This window comes from Terrapene carolina, unplaced genomic scaffold, assembly GCF_002925995.2.
Source record: "Terrapene carolina triunguis isolate 2854851 unplaced genomic scaffold, T_m_triunguis-2.0 Scaffold180, whole genome shotgun sequence".
NCBI classification, from domain to species: Eukaryota; Metazoa; Chordata; order Testudines; family Emydidae; genus Terrapene; species Terrapene triunguis.
Window position 1 is genome coordinate 8,516,334 of NW_020664531.1, and position 18,258 is coordinate 8,534,591.

At 41.3% G+C, this 18,258-nt stretch overlaps 1 protein-coding gene across 1 annotated transcript in view; it reads left to right on the forward strand.

Annotated features, from left to right (window-relative positions):
• Window positions 1-18,258, forward strand: part of LOC113407014 (spermatogenesis-associated protein 48-like) — a 41,775-nt gene that overhangs the window by 22,926 nt on the left and 591 nt on the right. Inside the window, exon 8 of the mRNA XM_026654072.1 lies at window positions 14,081-14,188. Within this exon, the coding sequence (XP_026509857.1) occupies window positions 14,081-14,188 (108 nt within the window). The remainder of the gene's footprint in view (window positions 1-14,080; window positions 14,189-18,258) is intronic.

Consider the following 18,258-nt stretch of genomic DNA (forward strand, 5'->3'; position numbering starts at 1 on the left):
TATCAGCAGGAGAAAAAAAACTTTTGTAGTGATTACAGTCGTTACAGTCATTTTTCTCCTGCTGATAATAGCTCACCTTAATCAATTACTCTCGATACAGTTGGTATGACAACACCCATTTTTTCATGTTCTCTGTGTATATATATCTTCCTACTGTATTTTCCACTGCATGCATCCGATGGAGTGGGTTTTAGCCCACGAAAGCTTATGCTCAAATAAATTTGTTAGTCTCTAAGGTGCCACAAGTACTCCTTGTTCATTTTGCTGATACAGACTAACACGGCTACCACTCTGAAACCTGTCATATTTCCCAAAGTGAAAACAGGATACTGCACAGGGCTGGCCTGAGCTGCCCAGGACAGGGACTGACAGCCCAAGCCCCCACCAAATGTTGCTCTGTGCCCCCCTAATGGCAAAACTGGGCATTTGTCCCATTTGCTCTTTCCCAGTTTGCCAAAAAAGTCAAGACGTCTGGGACAGAGCTTAAAAAGGAGATTGGCCTGGTCCAAAACAAGATGTTTGGTCATCCTAGTTCGACCGATACCTATATATATTGAGGCTAGGGAAACTAAAGTTCAGCGTTTTATTTTAATCACGGAAAAATGCAGATTTTAATGGCTTTTTTTACCAGAGAATTTTGGTTTTTTGTCACGGAAAACTGGGATCTCTGATGATAAGATTGAGTGTTGTAATGCTAAACAAGTGATTACTAGCTTTGGCCACTAGATGTCCTCTGAGTTTGCAAAAGCTGTTTATATTCTATTAAATATATGATTTCCTTTTACTTACAGTATGAACTTGAAAATATTTTTTTCTCTTTATGTCCTTCCTGAATTTTTCTTAAGCGGGCTGAGCTGGTCAGGCATTTACCTGGAAAGCTGGGGTAACACATAAAGGTGGTAAAACAAAAGAGGAACAAAGTTGTTTTTTGTGTACAGTTTCTCATTGGCTAGATCTTTTCTTTCTGTAGTTTTCAGTGAACAGGGGTAGTCCACATTTGTAAGGCAACCACAGTAGGTATATTTTTTGTGGTAAAAATAAGCTTTAAAAGTGTTCTCCCCTCTTCTGCAGAAAAGGCAAACTCCCATTGTCAGAGAGATGGGCCTGCATGACAAATTTCAGAACATATGCTAAACAAATGTCTGGAACAAATGTGGGGATGGCTGGTTTTGTTGTGTTCTTTAGTAATCATTAGGTTCAGTCATCTCTATTAATTTAATACAGAATGTACATTACTTTAAATAGCGCCAGGTGCGGCTACCCTTACTCACTCTGAGTAGTACCTTACTCTTCAGGTAGCCCTACTAATTTCAGTGGGACTACTTGCAGAATAAGATGGTATTCCCTGTGATTAAGGGGATCAGAATCTGATCCCTACTATACACACCATATCCACTAAGCCTAAATAAAAGATTATAAATTTATAGATCTTAAGGGCAGAAGTGACCATTATGATCATTTAGTCCTTCCTCCTGCATAACACTGAATTTCATCCAATCTGCATCAAACCCATAACTTCTGGTTGAGTTGGAGCACAAAAGAATAGAAAATGGTTATCCTGAAATACATTTTTTAAAACGTATGGTCACTATGTTAACCCTATGGGTATGTCCACACTGCAATAAATCACCCGTGGCTGGCCCATGTCAACTGACTCAGGCTCGCAGGGCTTGGTCTGCTGGGCTATAGAATTGCAGGTGGACATCCAGGTTTGGTCTGGAGCCCAGGCTCAGGGACCCTCACCTGTCACAGGGCCACAGAGCTCAGACTCAAGCCCAAGCCTGGACATCTACACTGCAGTTTTATGGCCTCGCAGCCTGAGCTCCACAAGCCCGTCAGCTGACATGGGCCAGCCGTGGGTGTTTTATTGCAATGTAGACACACTCTTTGAAACTGAAGCGGCGGCACTGTCCAAATAAGCACCACGTTCCCTGCCCACATTCTGGGTCTGGGTTTTTTTCACTGCACTCGACAGCAGTTTATATAGTAAGTCACTTTCAATGTTTTGTTAATGATCAGCTGCAATTCCTGTGTCAAGCACTGAAGTGATGACATCACTTTCATGTAGTGCTCTGGGGCAAGTTCATGTTCTTCCCCAGGCCCTGCAAGAAAGTATTTACAATAATAGCAGTAACAAATCTGAAACTAAAACTTCAGGGGCCGACAGTGGGCCAGGTGGCAGAGACAAAGGGGAACAGAGAGGTGGTGAGCAGGTTGGTGTATTCCTCTTGGGCCCATCCATTCTCCCCTTTTGGGGAACAGAAAGCCATTTTTTTACTTTTAAAGGAATTAGAAAAAAACAAACTCTGGTCATTATTATTTGTACTGTGCTAATGCGCAAGGACCCCAACCAAGAATGGGGGTTTATTGTGCAAAATGCTCTACATAGACATAGTATAGTCCCTGCCCTGAAGAGATTACTGTGTAGTCAGGAAATAGTCCTATTCCACTTTACAGATGGGGAACCAAGATATTAAATGATTTGGCTGAGTTGGACAGAGAATTTGTGGCAGACCCAGGAATCAGACCCACATTTCCTGAATCCCAGTCCAGTGCCTTAATCACAAGACTGTAATTCCTCTATAATTCTTTTTACAGCGTGGCCTGTTAGAAACTTGATTTAAAAAAAGTATATTAAAAAATACAAATAAAGATACAGAGATGTATTTGTTCTTGTAAACCATTTTTTCCCTGTGTGAAGCAGACACAAAATAACTAGTGGAACCCCACTCCCATATAAGAAACCTGTGACTCAGCCACAGATGCTAAACTTGTGAACCTATATTTATATTAATCAAAATCATATTTCTGGTCTGGCTCAGTGGCCTAGCATTATCAGTCTGTGTTGCCAGGAGAGAGACCTGGAAATTGATTTCTCAGTGTAATCTCTTGCTCCTCGTCACCCAGTAAGAGATCCCGAATGGCAATGCACTGCATATCACCAGGCCAGCCCTGAGTAGGCCATTGTTAAGGACATTTTGTTTGCAGATTCACTCCTGAGCTGGCTACAAACACATTGGGGTTGATCCATCCCTCCTCTTTCATCTTTATTACATTGGAACACATGTCCGAGGACTGGAAGCACCTAGGATTTTAAGAAAGGGTGAAATACATGTCATTAGAGAAGCAAACAGGCAGACATAAAACTTTTCTCTGTATGTGGTAGTCAAGTGAGCTTCCAAAGTAAATGTTCTGGTTATTTATTGCAGGCAGGGCCAGCTCCAGCTTTTTTGCCGCCCCAAGCGGTGAAGCGAGAAAAAAAAAACACCAAAAAAAAGATCAAGCCGCGATCAGCGGCACTTCGGCAGTAGCCCTATCATGCCGCTTCATTCTTCGGCGGCAAGTCAGCAACGGGTCCTTCGCTCCGAGAGGGACTGAGGGACCTGCTGAAGACCCGGACGTACCGCCCCTTTCCATTGGCCGCCCCAAGCACCTGCTTCCTTCACTGGTGCCTGGAGCCAGTCCTGATAGCAGGTTTTCTATGTAATTTTACCCCCCAAAAAGTATGCCGGGCAACACTAACACCACGGCTATTAGATCTGCTCTTTGTGTCTTGTCCCTCCCCCTCACTTTTGTCTGGCTTCCTCCTTCTCTCTGCACTTATCTCCCTACTTCCTGCTTTCATATTTGTTTTCTTTTCCTTCTTTTTATCTCTTCTCTGTGGCCACAATTCATCAAAGCACTTACACTCCTGCATAAGTCCTATTGTAGCTGATGGGACTTACACAGGTGTGCAAGTGCTTTGTTTATAGGGATGGAACTGAGCACATGTTTATGTGCTTTGACGAATTGGGGCCTTTGTCATTTATTCTGAAGCTACTTTGGGGTTTGAAACAAGCTGGACTAACTAGTTTGCTTGATTTTTTTATTTGTTTGTAAAAAATGAATAATGAAGATGTTTTTGTACATTACATAGCTGGCCAAGTAGGAGAAGTTGTGGGTAATGAGATAATAAGAAAAGTGGACTGTGGTGCAGATTTTCAAAATAAATCAACAGCTACAGTTAGGGCCAGATTTCCAAAAGAATTCAGTATGCTGGATGCTTGTAGGGTGCAACTATTATGAAGAACTGGCCCCAAGTGTCACAATGAGATCTGTTGGCTGCTGATCTGGCTATGTCCGGATGAACTCCTGTTGCAAACATGCGTACTGCGGGAGAAATGAGAGCCTGATTCCTGGTGAAACTCCAATTCCTGTGCATTTTCAAAGAGTAAGGCAAGTCATGTGAGCCAGTTACACAAAGGAAGAGATTTCAAAAGCATCAAAGTGATTTAGGAACCCAAGCCCCACTGAGATTCAATGGGATTTGTGCTCCTAAATTCCTTAGCTGCTTTTGAAACCCACCCTCCCAATAAATAAAAAGAAAATGATAAGAACATAAGAATGGCCATACTGGGTCAAACCGATGATCCATCTAGCCCAGTATCCTGTCTTCTGACAGTGGTCAGTGCCAGTTGTTTCAGAGGGAATGAACAGAACAGGGCAATTATCAAGTAGTCCATCCCCTGTCATCCCATCCCAGCTTCTGGCAGTCAGAAGTTAGGGACACCCAGAGCATGGGGCTGTGACCTGGACCATCTGGGCTAATAGCCATTGATGTACCTATCCTCCTTGAACTTATCCAATTTTTTTTCTATCCAGTAAAATTTTTTGCCTTCACAACATCCCATGGTAACAAGTTCCACAGGTTGACTGTGTGTTGTATGAAAAAGTACTTCCTTTTGTTAGTTTAAAACCTGCTGCCTGTTAATTTCATTGGTGACCCCTGGTTCTTGTGTTATGTGAAGGGGTAATTAACACTTCCCTGTTCACATTCTCCACACCATTCATTATTTTATAAACCTCAATCACATCCCCCTCGGTCATCTTTTTTCTAAAAGGAATAGTCCCAGTCCTTTTAATCTCTCCTCACATGGAAGCTTTTCCATACCCTAATCATTTTTATTGTCCTTCTCTGTACTTTTCCCAGTTCTAGTATATCTTTTGTTAGATGGGGCAACCAGAAATGCGCGTAGTATTCAAGATGTGACCGTACCATGGATTTATATAGTGGCATTTTTCTATTTTCTGTCTTATAGTCTATCCTTTTCCTAATGGTTCCTAACATTTTGTTAGCTTTTTTTGACTGCCACTGCCCATTGAGCATATGTTTTCCGATAACTATCCACAATGAGTCCAAGATCTCTTTTTTTTTTGAGTGGGAATAGCTAAATTAGACCCAACCATTTTGTATGTATATTTTTCAGTGTGCATTACTTTGCACTTATCAACATTTAATTTCATCTGCCATTTTGTTATCCAGTCACCCAAGTTTGTGAGATCACTTTGTAATTCTTTGCATTCAGCTTTGGACATAACTATCCTGAGCAATTTTGTATCATCTGCAAATTTTACCCCCTTTTCCAGATCATTTATGAATATTATAAGTAATGACACAATTAATTTTGTTGTTTATTAACAAAAAAATATTTTATTCAAAAATGCATAATAAGGTTAATTTTCAATACCAAGAGAAAACTCTGTTCTAACTTTAGCACATGGATTCATGACGCCACCTCACTCTTTGTTTATTTAAAAGTCTTTATAGATCTTTTTCTCCTCCATGTACCAGCCACCAGCTTTTTCCTTTATCTGACCCCTTCCCCCATCAGCTGCTGCAATGAGATTATGGTCTAAGTGATATTTTAGTTCTGCAGGTGTTCTAGGGGTCAGTGGAAAAAACTCCCACACTGCTGATGGGGATTTCCTCTGTAGCATTCATGTGGGGGGCACCGGTAAACGCTTGGTGTGACAGACACTGCATGAACAACTCTTTATTCCTGGCACGGCTGTAACTCACTAATGCATGGTGTAGTAACACTTAGTAAATTCCAACTTACATAACAGAGTTTCTTAAAGTGAAAGCTAACAGATCTCCTGAAATGGCAGCTTTAATGCTGCATCTGTCTCGTACTCTCTATCTCACTATTTTTGTACCTTACATATTGTAACAAACATAACTTTCTGTTATTCACTCTGCTCCATATCACAGCCTCCTGGAACTACACAGCAGTCAGGACAGAACTCAAATTCTCTTGCTTCAAAGCACTGGCCCCTGCCTCCTGAACTAAATAAGATTCTCTGGCAGTCATTAACAATATAAGGCCTGTGACAAATAGATCAGCAGTTTTCATTCCATTCGGTAGAGGGCAGTGCTACATGCATTCACTCACTCACTCACACCCACACGCTGTTTAACTAACATTTAATACTTTCTACTTAGCAGCACTTTTCAAGTGTTAACTAATAAATCTCCTTAACACTTCTGTCCAGTAAGAGTTAACTTCATTTCCTCAATTTTCATATCTGGAAAATAAGTGTAAGTGACTCACGCAAGGCCACAGATGATGTTGGTGTCAGAGGCAGAATTAGCTCTTAGAAGACCCACTCCTGCAAGCTCTTATTTGCAGTGGGAGCTCTGTATATGCAGTGTCTAAAGGACAAAGCCCCAGGAGTTCCAAGTCCTGCACTCAAACCATTCACCTCCCATAATTTATATTCCCTTTCTTTGTAGCTGTTCCTCCGAGTTTATCAGCACCCTTACTGTCAGTGCCCCAAGCACACTGAGCCAGTTTATGATCTCACACATGATCTTAGTTGTGTTACTCCAACTCTACACATGGGTTGAGATCAGCCTCTTGCTCATTGTTTTCATGTGTCCCTGAACCATCTTCAAGTCATAACAGAAACGTCATAGACCATAATTAGATAGACATAGGGTCTTGCAACGTCTTGCACTTTGTGTATTCATTTACTAGAACTGGTAAGAAATTTTCCGAGTAACATCTTTTTCATCAGAAAATGACAATTTGTCAAAACTGAAACTGTCACGGGAAAGGGTTCGTTTTGATGAATCTCCCAATTCAAAAAAGTATTGGGTTCAAAATTATCAAAACGTCCTGTTTTGACATTTTCAAAATGAAAAGTTACATTTTTCTGTTCAAAACTATTTTTTGTTTCAAGATTTTAGTTCGTGTATACTATATTTGACCCAATCCAGGGTTTTTTCGGATTATTGGTTTGTGAACATTTATGAGATTTAGAACTTTTCCCTCCATTTTGGGATGGGAAAAATTTTGAACTCTTGAAAACTCTCACAGGAAAACTGTTTCCCGCCCAGCATTATCATTTACACTAGAGCAAAGTGAGTGTGAAACACTACTAAATCAAAATATCCCATTCGTTTATGGTAGTGTTTTTCATCCGCTTTTCACCATTGTAACTAAAAGAAGGAGTAAGAAGCTGTGGGAGCTCTTCCCTGCTTTAAGAGCAGTGTATATTGATCATTTAGTACTCGCTGTGAAAGATTACTCTTTTGCAGAAGTTTTTGTTTTGCAGGGAGAGTTAACAATGATCATGAACCTGTTTACCACTCAAGCTAAAGCACAGGGAACTAAAACCTACATTTTCAAAAGTGATTAATCATTTTGAGTGCCTCAGTTTTCAGGTGCCCAACTTAAACCACTTTCTGATTTTCAGAGAACGATTACCCAGCACTTTATGATAATCAGGCCCCTTAAAAGTGGCTCAAAATGGGCACCCACAAGTGGATGCACCCAATTTCTGTTTGAAATCTTAGGCCTTGTATAACTTCAATTGCTTATGCGTTGAATATGGTGGAGGCTTGTTTTGGTTTTTGTGGGGAGTGAGGGCTGCTAGTGTAATAACAAGGAAGCATCTGAGCAAGATGAGAGAAACGTCATGGTGACAGAAAGATAACTTGATGACGAGAAGCCTAACCACAAAGAGTGTTGTATGTTGCCAGCTGTAGCCTGGTACTCAGTTGTTTTTTTCAGCAGAGATGATCTGGTTCAACATCTCAGCAAAGAAAACACAAGAGAACTAGACAGCATGATCCAAAAACAAAAACCAAAGGGGTATTTTTTTAACCTCAGTCTCTTCTACCTTATCACATGCATAACCGCAGCACATTTCTGCATCCCTTCTTCAGGCTCCCATGAGGGCAGCTGGTTAACGTAGTATAAGCTTTCTTAGTATCCTGGTACTTTTAGCTTCTCTTTACACAGCCTCCTCCTCTTTCAGTGTAACATCCTTCAGCATGCTATGAAGTATGTTAACTGTGTGAATCACTTCTAAAAGGCAGACAACAATCTAGAACAAATCTGAATCTGGGACTGTCTCTTGCACTCATTTTGCTGTTTGTATGTCACATTTGGACATTCATGTTGCTTTTCTCTTATCTTCTTTCCAAGGAAAATATGTTAGTGAAAGAAATTAAATTGTGTAACTAGCTGTGCTAGGTTAGGTGGTTTTGCAAGCTTTAAAGGTCAGAAGATTTTACAAATCAGATGCTTCACAATGCATAATGAGACTCAGATGTCCACACTATTATACAGTTGTTATGTGAGTTAATTTCGACTAGCTTTATGATATATTGCAAGATATTAAGAGATTTCATGCAATGGCCCAAATTCTCTGTCGCACTGGTGCAATTCCATGGAAGTCATTAGGGTTTCATTCTATAACTGAGAGTCTAATGAGGAATTCTCATATGATATCTTATTACAGTAGAACCTCAGAGTTATGAACACAGAGTTACTAACTGACCGGTTAACCATACCTCATTTGGAACCAGAAGGACACAATCAGGCAGCAGAGACAAAAAAAAAAAAAAAGAATATCCAATATAGCAGCGGTTCTCAAACTGGGGTCCGCCGACCCCTGGGGGTCTGGGAGGTTACTCTAGGGGGTCTGTGAGTAATGTCCAGCTCCAGGGTATCCGTGAGTCATGTCTGGGACCACCTGCCCTACTGATCAACTCCTCCCCCTCCCTCCCAGTGCCTCCTTAACGCCGCAGAACAGCTGTTCAGTGACATGCAGGAGGCACTGGGAGGGAGATGGAGGTGCGGGGACAGGGCACACTCAGGGGAGGGGGCAGAAAGAGGTGGGGCGGGGGTGAGGCCTTGGGGGAAGGAGTGGAGTTGGGGCAGGGGCTGAGCTTGGGGCTGAGCGGGGATTGAGCACCCCCTCGGGGAAAATTAGAAGCCAGCTTCTGGGTCAGTGAAAATTTTTAAATCAAAATGGTGGTCCTCGGGTTGCTAATGTTTGAGAACCGCTGCAATATAGCACTGTGTTAAATGTAAACTACTAAAATTAAAGGGAAAGTTTAAAAGAAATTGATACGGTAAGGAAACTGTTTCTGTGCTTGTTTCATGTAAATTAAGATGGCTAAAAGCAGCATTTTTCTTCTGCATAGTAAAGGTTCAAAGCTGCATTAAGTCAATGTTCAGTTGTAAACTTTTGAAAGAGCAACCATAACATTTTGACCAGTTACGAACATTTCAGAGTTCTGAACAACCTCCATTCCTGAGGTGTTCGTAACTTTGAGGTTCTAATGTAAGTATCACATCATCGGGGTAGTAAAATTCCAATCACAGTCAGATTAAAAATAGTCCTGATGGACCAAATGATCAGAGATAGCTAAATGCATGTGTTTGCACAAATGTACCCATTGTACTTACAAAACCTATATTTGAATACACACATTAGATATTTTCACATGCAAATAGGTATGTGTATGTGCAATTCCCTGGTCTGCACATAACCAGGTCATTGTCCATTTGTCCACGAAAAGACAGAGTTTTGCACACACACCATTTTAATTGTTTCAGAAAATGTGCCCCAATATGTCGGAGCATGGCAAAGGGGATAAGAAAAAAAACTCATGGAAGGCCCCTTAGAGCCAGGGGCAGCTAGATATAACATAGAACACCCTCAAAACTACTCCTGTGTAATACTGTTGACCAGATCAGCCTTCCATCAGCCAGTGGATCTGAGTGGGCGTGACATAAAATCCACCATTCCCCTCCAATGTTCCTATGCTGAGTTTAGCTAGACCAGAGGATTGAATCTCTTGTGTGACAAATGAATTTTCCAACAAATCCATCATGTTTTATCTCTGTATCACATACTCTATAGATACAGCATTCTAACATTATCTCTACTCCAATGAGAAATTAGAGTAACAAATTGCCTAGGTACACAGCCAAAGAATTATTTAATAAACCACCTCTCCCATAAGTCGATTCTTGCATCCTACACTGAATTTAGCTTAAAGGGATTTCTGGTCACTGTACTGAAAATTAATAGCTATGTACTATCTCACACTCCAAGATTTATTTTTCTAGGGAGCACATGGGTGTCAGAAAGCACCTTGGAAGCAATTCCTAAATGGGCATTGTTGTTATTTGCAGAATGCACGAGCCCACAAAAGGGTGACATTTGCAAGCTTTACAGTCCCTTGTACTTAGCTGAGTCACAGGCTGAAACAGCTTGTCATGAAAGACTTGTCTGCTTGTGTATGGGCAGTCTGGGTAAATCTATAGTTCAATGGTTACCTATTTTGAGCTGGCAGAACAGGAAATAGTTAACTGCTGATGCCAATAGTTGGTTGCTCCTAATTCTATATCATATCAAAATTGACATTTTTTAAACTATGCACAGGCTCCCTCTCTAACCTCACATGTTTTTATTCCTCAAGCTCTCTTTCAACCTGCTTCTCTCTTCTCCAGGGGCGGCTCTAGCTTTTTTGCCGCCCCAAGCATGGCAGGCAGGCTGCCTTCAGCCGCGTGCCTGCGGGAGGTCCCCGGTCTCACGGATTCGGCAGCATACCTGTGGGAGGTCCCCAGTCCCGCGGATTCGGCGTACCCGCCGCCAAATTACCGCTGAATCTGCGGAACCGGCGGACCTCCCGCAGGCGTGCTGCCGAAGGCTGCCTGACTGCTGCCCTCGCAGGGACTGGCAGGACACCCCCCACGGCTTGCCGCCCCAGGCACTCTCTTGGAGCACTCGTGCCTGGAGCCGCCGCTGCTCTTCTCTCCTTCCCCTCCCAACAACTCTTGCCATTTATTTCAGAGTGGTAGCCATGTTAGTCTGTATCAGCAAAAAGAACGAGGTGTACTTGTGGCACTTTATAGACCAGGGTAGGCAACCTATGGCACGAAGGCGGCACAGGAGCTGATTTTCAGTGGCACTCACACTGCCCGGGTCCTGACCACCGGTCCAGGGGGGCTCTGCATTTTAATTTAATTTTAAATGAAGCTTCTTAAACATTTTAAAAACCTTATTTACTTTACATACAACAATAGTTTAGTTATATATTATAGACTTATAGAAAGAGACCTTCTAAAAACATTAAAATGTATTACTGGCACGCAAAACCTTAAATTAGAGTGAATAAATGAAGATTCGGTACACCATTTCTGAAAGGTTGCTGACCCCTGTTATAGACTAACAAATTTATTTGGGCATAAGCTTTCGTGGGTTAAAACCCACTTCATCGGATGCATGCAGTGGAAAATACAGTAGGAAGATATATATACATATATAAAAAATGGGTGTTGCCATACCATTTATAACTAGACTAATCAATTAAGGCGGGCTATTATCAGCAGGAGAAAAAAAAACTTTTGTAGTGATAATCAGGATGGCCCATTTCCAACAGTTGACAAGAAGGTGTGAGTAACAATAGGGGAAAAAATTAGCATGGGGAAATAGTTTTTACTTTGTGTAATGACACATCCACACCCAGTCTTTATTCAAGCCTAATTTAATGGTGTCCAGTTTGCAAATTAATTCCAGTTTCTGCAGTTTCTCGTTGGAGTCTATTTTTGAAGTTTTTTTGTTGGAGAATTGCGACTTTTAGGTCTGTAATTGAGTGACCAGGGAGGGTGAAGTGTTCTCCTACTGGTTTTTGAATGTTATAATTCTTGACGTCTGGTTTGTGTCCATTTATTCTTTTGCATAGAGACTGTCCGGTTTGGCCAATGTACACGGCAGAGGGGCATTGCTAGCATGTGATGGCATATATCACATTGGTAGATGTGCTGGTGAACGAACCTCTGATGGTGTATCTGATGTGATTAGGTCCTATGATGGTGTCCCTTGAATAGATATGTGGACAGAGCTGGCAACGGGCTTTGTTGCAAGGTTAGGTTCCTGGGTTAGTGTTTTTGTTGTGTGGTGTGTGGTTGCTGGTGAGTATTTGCTTCAGGTTGGGGGGCTGTCTGTAAGCGAGGACTGGCCTATCTCCCAAGATCTGTGAGAGTGAGGGATCGTCCTTCAGGATAGGTTATAGATCCTTGACGATGCGCTGGAGAGGTTTTAGTTGGGGGCTGAAGGTGACGGCTAATGGCGTTCTGTTACTTTCTTTGTTGGGCCTGTCTTGGAGTAGGTGACCCTGGAGTGGGTATTCTTTTGGCTCTGTCAATCTGTTTCTTCACTTCAGCAGGTGGGTATTGTAGTTTTAAGAACGCTTGATAGAGATCTTGTAGGTGTTTGTCTCTGTCTGAGGGATTGGTGCAAATGCGGTTGTATTTAGGAGTTGATCTTTCAATTGTGCTCCTATATAGCTAGAACTCTTTCCTCAATCCTTTTGCATCACACATGAAAACTTCCCTTTTCTCTTTATCATTGACTGTCAGTGTATTGAGCACTGCCAGATATTGAGCACTCTTGCCCATCCAGCAAAGCATTTAAGCAAGTGCTTATCTTTAAGCAAGTGAGTAGTCCTAACCAGACTACCTATGTACTTCAACTTAAACATGTGCTTAAATTTTTGATGGATTAGGCCATAATCCAGGATGGATTCCCTGGATCATATTGTATCATTGCACATATTTGTTTCTTTTCTTTATATGGGTAGCTAAATAAGATTAAATTAAAGACAGTACAAATTCAGATGTTATATTGGATTTTTATAATAATATACATCTAACATCTTAAACTGCTTGTATAAGATAAAAATGTATTGATGGTTCAATGCTTTGTATCCAATAGAACAGGAGCAATGTATATTTTTATTTTTAGGAAAATCACCCAGAATAATATACCAGAAATCATACCTGAAATTTGCAAAACTGTAGAATTGTTGTAGGATTTTGGTTTTCAAACTGGGGGGTTCCCCTTCTTGGGGGAGGGGACGGTGGGGCACAAGGCGGTTAGTGGGGCACTGAATGACCTGACTAGTTATGGATTTTTTTCTTGTTTCTTCAAAATATTGTTGATAAAATAAGAATATGTTTCACTAACTGAGACTCCAGCTCCTGCCAGGCTGGAAGGACGAGGAAGAGGAAGGGTACAAGGAGTGAGGGGGGGAGTGGTCTCTTCCTGTGCATAGAGTGGGTGTGGCTCAATCAAGCTCATTCATCTCTTCAGAAGCTGATGTGCATGGGTCCACTTGGGAGGTAGTTTCTCCCTGCCAGCACAGGCTCTTGCTCATGCATGCTGGGGATTGTGCCAGGGCCAGAAAAGCCTGCAGCCTGTCAGTGACACTAGGGGCACAAGGAGGGGGTAAGCCCAGCTGTCTGTGTCCTGCTGGGATCACCCACCTGGAGCATGTATCTGACAAGGGATGCTGGCGGGCTGGGCTCCCAGATCCCAGGCATCCATGGAAATACTGTTTCTTAGAAAGAGGGGGCCGCACATGTGACATGAATCTCGAAAGCACAGGGAGCATTGAGCAAAAAAAGTTTGGGAACCTCTGTTGCAAGAAATTTTGGCATAGGCCAAAAATTTCAGACTGAGCTGCCTAAAGAAGGTCTCCTAAGTGCCATGTTTGAAATTGGGACCTAAATCCCATCTAAAATGTAAGCCATGTTTGAAATATTGGCCTTCGTGCTTTTGTGAACTACTTGTTCTAGTTCTTTCCTCTTGATGAAATGTTGTTCTTGGTCATGAGTAGTGTACAGACAATCAAATAAAACCCATCATTTCAAAACAAGATGAGAAACACTGGCCTCAGTCATCAAAATTGAGCTTATGGGCCAGATCTTCAGGTGGTGTAAATTATTGCGGCTTCGTTGATGTCAAAGAAGCTATGACAATTTACACCAGTTGGAGATCTGGCCCGGTGCTTTCACGCAATATAATATCACACGTTTACACTCTCTATCACCTATCCACCTTGGATATAGAAACACAAGCTAGTGGTTTTACAACTGTCTGTGATTGATTATTTCAAGCCTGTACTCATTTAATTTAGTCCTTTCCTGCCCTTCCCCCTTTTAACTTTTTCCTTTAGCACTCCAAATATCCCTGGATACACTGGCAAGGTTCATTGGACAGCAACCCACCCGGCAAATTCTAATCTTCCATCAACATCCCCATCGATAATTACACAAATGCATGGGTAAGTAAGTGTAAGGCGTATTACTCAATTTGTTCAGATACATTAGAGGAAAAGTCCTAATTATAGTTATTTAATTAAAGAACAATTAAATTTGAAGCATGACATTTCCTTGGTTTAAAGAAAAATATTGTGAGTCAAATCCAATCACGTGGCTGCCAAGACAATCTAAGATCATTCCTGGTTTTCACGATTCCTTTTAAGCTTACCACAGGAATTCATTAAAATTAATGTTGAGGTTCAGCAGGAGTCCTAAAATATTGATTGTTTCCATGTTATGTCATTGGATATGTTGGCTAGATTATGACCCCTGTGATTATGTTTTGATAGAGATCTGTCTGTTCTGGAATTTTTTGGACTATATTACATTTAATAATGCCAAATATGAGGTTGCATTTTGTTGAGGCGGTCTGAAGCCCTCAAGACATGGATGCTTTCCTCACAGAAAATTGTTACAAATTGTCATCACTCTGTGTTCCCCTTCTATACCAGGTTCATCACTGCAGTAGCTGAGCGCCTTACCAAACATTTTCATTGTAAAAGTCCCTCCTGTGATTCTATATCCTGCTTTCCTCCCCAGAAGCAGCTGGACAATTATTTAATAATTATTTGTTGTCTTCTCCCCTATATGCTTTTGTATTGCCCCTTTAGATCATGGACTGTTTTTCCCCCATAGTGATGTAGGACTTCACGATGACATTGAAGCATCCACTAATTTCTAAGACATTCATCTTTTAAACACTCATTTATTTTGATTAGTTTTAAGACAATATACACTTCTGCACCACCAGTACAAGCTTTGGGGAGCTGACTGGCTATTAAAGAATTCCTCTGTCGAAGCGGTTCATGACTGAGTGCGACATACTGGCACACTCTCCTGATACCTCTGCCTTTTTCTTGTGTGGCTGTACTTGGAAAATAGGCATTCTTCTATAATAGCAGTTTGCAGGTTACCAAGATTGAAAATACACAACCAGGTCTTTGAGATTTTATAGGCTAATCGAGCTGAACTCAATCAGCTTGCTGTAAGACCAAGTTACTTTTAAATGTCACACACATGGATGCTGATGTGCCTTTGCAGAGATCACTGGCAGCATTCAGACAAATACCAAATTTCGAGAGCAAAGAATCAGGTGCAAATGCGATCTGAGAAAGTAAAATATGTCTGTTATTTCCTTTGACTTTCTGCAGGGTTATCATGCAAATGCAGTAAGCAGTGCAACTAAGCATTTCTCTGGTTCTACAATTGAACTTTACTCATTAAAAATAGGGACAAAATTTGTCATGACATTTTGCAAAAATTAATCCATATGGCAGGGCATGGATTTTTTTTTCTGTAATGCATGAAAGAATTCTTGTCTTGTGCTAATGGGGTCTTTCTGGAAACGAGGCAGCGTCACAGGGCTTTCGTAAGGGGAGTGTGTGTGAGAAAGACAGAGAGAGAGAGAGTATAAACAGGCACTGTGAACTAGATTCTGCTACCATAACTCATACAGAGAAGTACCTTTCCCTTTGAGTAAATAACAGATATATTTTACTTTTAGTGGGACTACTCATGGAGTGAGATACTATTCACTATGAGTTAAGATGTCAGAATATAGCCTTATATTTGAAACTGCTGTGTTAAAAACAAAAATGTAGATCCTATGAGTACTCAAGAATTGGTCAGCACAGTACATATTGGAGAATAGCACATACGGTTTCATCCTGCACCTTTTGAAGTTAATGGCAAAAGACCCACTGATTTCAGTGGTGCAGGATGGGGCCATTAATGACCAGTGATGAAGAGGTGAATTCTGGTATTCCTGGGTCCGATCACTCTAACCAGGAAATGGAGTGTATTTTTTAATGGACCCGTATTCTCCTTTTGTGGGGAGGTTATCTCATCCTCTTATTGCTTTCATGGATGATGATTCATTTTGTTTCTACATTTTAGTCTTTATGGACTCCCCTTATTGTAACATTATTGATATGTAGGACTCTCGGTGATGGATATCTTTGTAGCGACCTCATTTGACATGTCAGCACTGTATATTCATTGTTCTGTAATTCCCACTTAGAGACAATTAAGGACAACATAGGAGATTACTGTAGTCTTCATACTTTTTACATGAACGTTCATTAAACTATCAGCTACGGACAGACCAGGCAATATTCTGGACAACTTCTGCACCTCATTTAATTTGAATAGAGATGTACAATATCTGGGGTGAAATTCTTTAGGCTTCTCGTAAATCTGCTGAAATCAATAGGGTCCCATGGGCTATACAACAGCACAAAATTGTCCTTTCATCTTTGAACATGATTATCATTCTTTTATAAATAAAGTATTTATTATTATTATTATTATTTGAGTGGTGCTCAGATACTGTGGTGTTGGGTGATAGATAATTTCAATGTCTTTTAGTGCAATTGAAATATGGGAGCTGAATACTGCATTAGAAATATTTTGTTGAGACTTGATTTACAAGGGAATGTTACAGAGAATGTAGAATGTTTTTGTTTTGCAACTTTTAACGTTTGAAATATCTGTCCATAGCCATTCATCAAGTAAAAATCCACATGGAATACATAGTGTGGTAGAAATATGATGATCTTATCATTACAGTAGAACCTCAGAGTTATGAACACCTCGATAATGGAGGTTGTTCATAACTCTGAAATGTTCGTAATTCTGAACAAAACATTATGGTTGTTCTTTCAAAAGTTTACATCTGAACATTGACTTAACACAGCTTTGAAACTTTACTATGCAGAAGAAAAATTCTGCTTTTAACCATCTTAATTTAAATGAAACAAACAGAAACAGTTTCCTTACCTTGTCAAATCTTTTTAAAACAACTTTCCCTTTGTTTCTTTAGTAGTATACATTTAGCACTGTTCAGTATTTGTTTGTTTGTTTTTTGGTCTCTGCTACTGCCTGATTGCGTACTTCTAGTTCCAAATGATGTGTGTATGGTTGACTGGTCAGTTCATAGTTCTGGTGTTCATAACTCTGAGGTTCTACTGTATAAGCCTTCTTATCTTTTCAACACAGGGTTGCCACTAATTTTGTTTAAATAAGTAGTAAACTCATAATACATAGCATTTGATTGCTTTTGGAGAGAAGGATTGGTTCCTTTCAGCATGCTGTTTGTAAGATTTTGAGCCTGTGGCGCTTTGTAAGGGCAGGAAAGAGAGCTTTAAAAAAGAGGAGAATAGATTTGTTTTGGGAAGTGCACAAGAGGCAAAGTAGGATTTAAAAGACATAGAACCACATTCTGCTCTGATTTACACCCAATGCAATCCACCCATTGAAATCTGTGAGGTTATACAAGTGTAAATAAAGGCAGAATTTGACTCACTCATGTGTATGTGTGGTAGGTATCCCATAGGTATATACCGGGGTGGCCAACCTGTGGCTCCAGAGCCGCATGCGGCTCTTCAAAGCTTAATATGCAGCTCCTTGCATAGGCGCTGACTCCGAGGCTGGAGCTACAGATGCTAACATTCCAAGGTGCTGTGGGGTGCTCACTGCTCAACCCCCTGTTCTGCCCCAGGTCCTGCCACCACTCCACCCTTTCCCCCAAGACCCCTGCTCCTTCCCCCGAGCATGCCATGCCCTCGCTCCTCCCCCCTCCCCACCAGAGCCTCCTGCACACTGCAAAACAGCTGATTGCGGCTGGCGGGAGGCATGGGGAGGGAAGGGGAGGCGCTGATTGGCGAGGCTGCCGGTGGGCGGGAGGCGCTGGGGGCCGGAGGGGGGTAGCAGATGGGGGTCTGCTGTCATATTACTCTGGCTCTTTAGCAATGTTCATTGGTAAATTCTGGCTCCTTCTCAGGCTGGCCACCCCTGGTATATACAACGTAACATAAATTAATTCTGCTATGGAAAATATGGGAAAGCAGTAACAAATCTTGGTATTCTCAGTGAAAGCAAATGAGTTGGCACTCATACAGTCAGTAAAACCTGAGTCCTCAGCCTTTTCTCCCACCACAAGACATAATGAGCCAGATTCTGTCCCACAGCGAATCTGGGCTTAGTGCAGGAGAATCAGGAGGAACCAGGAAGTTACAGCTTCTTGAATCTGAAG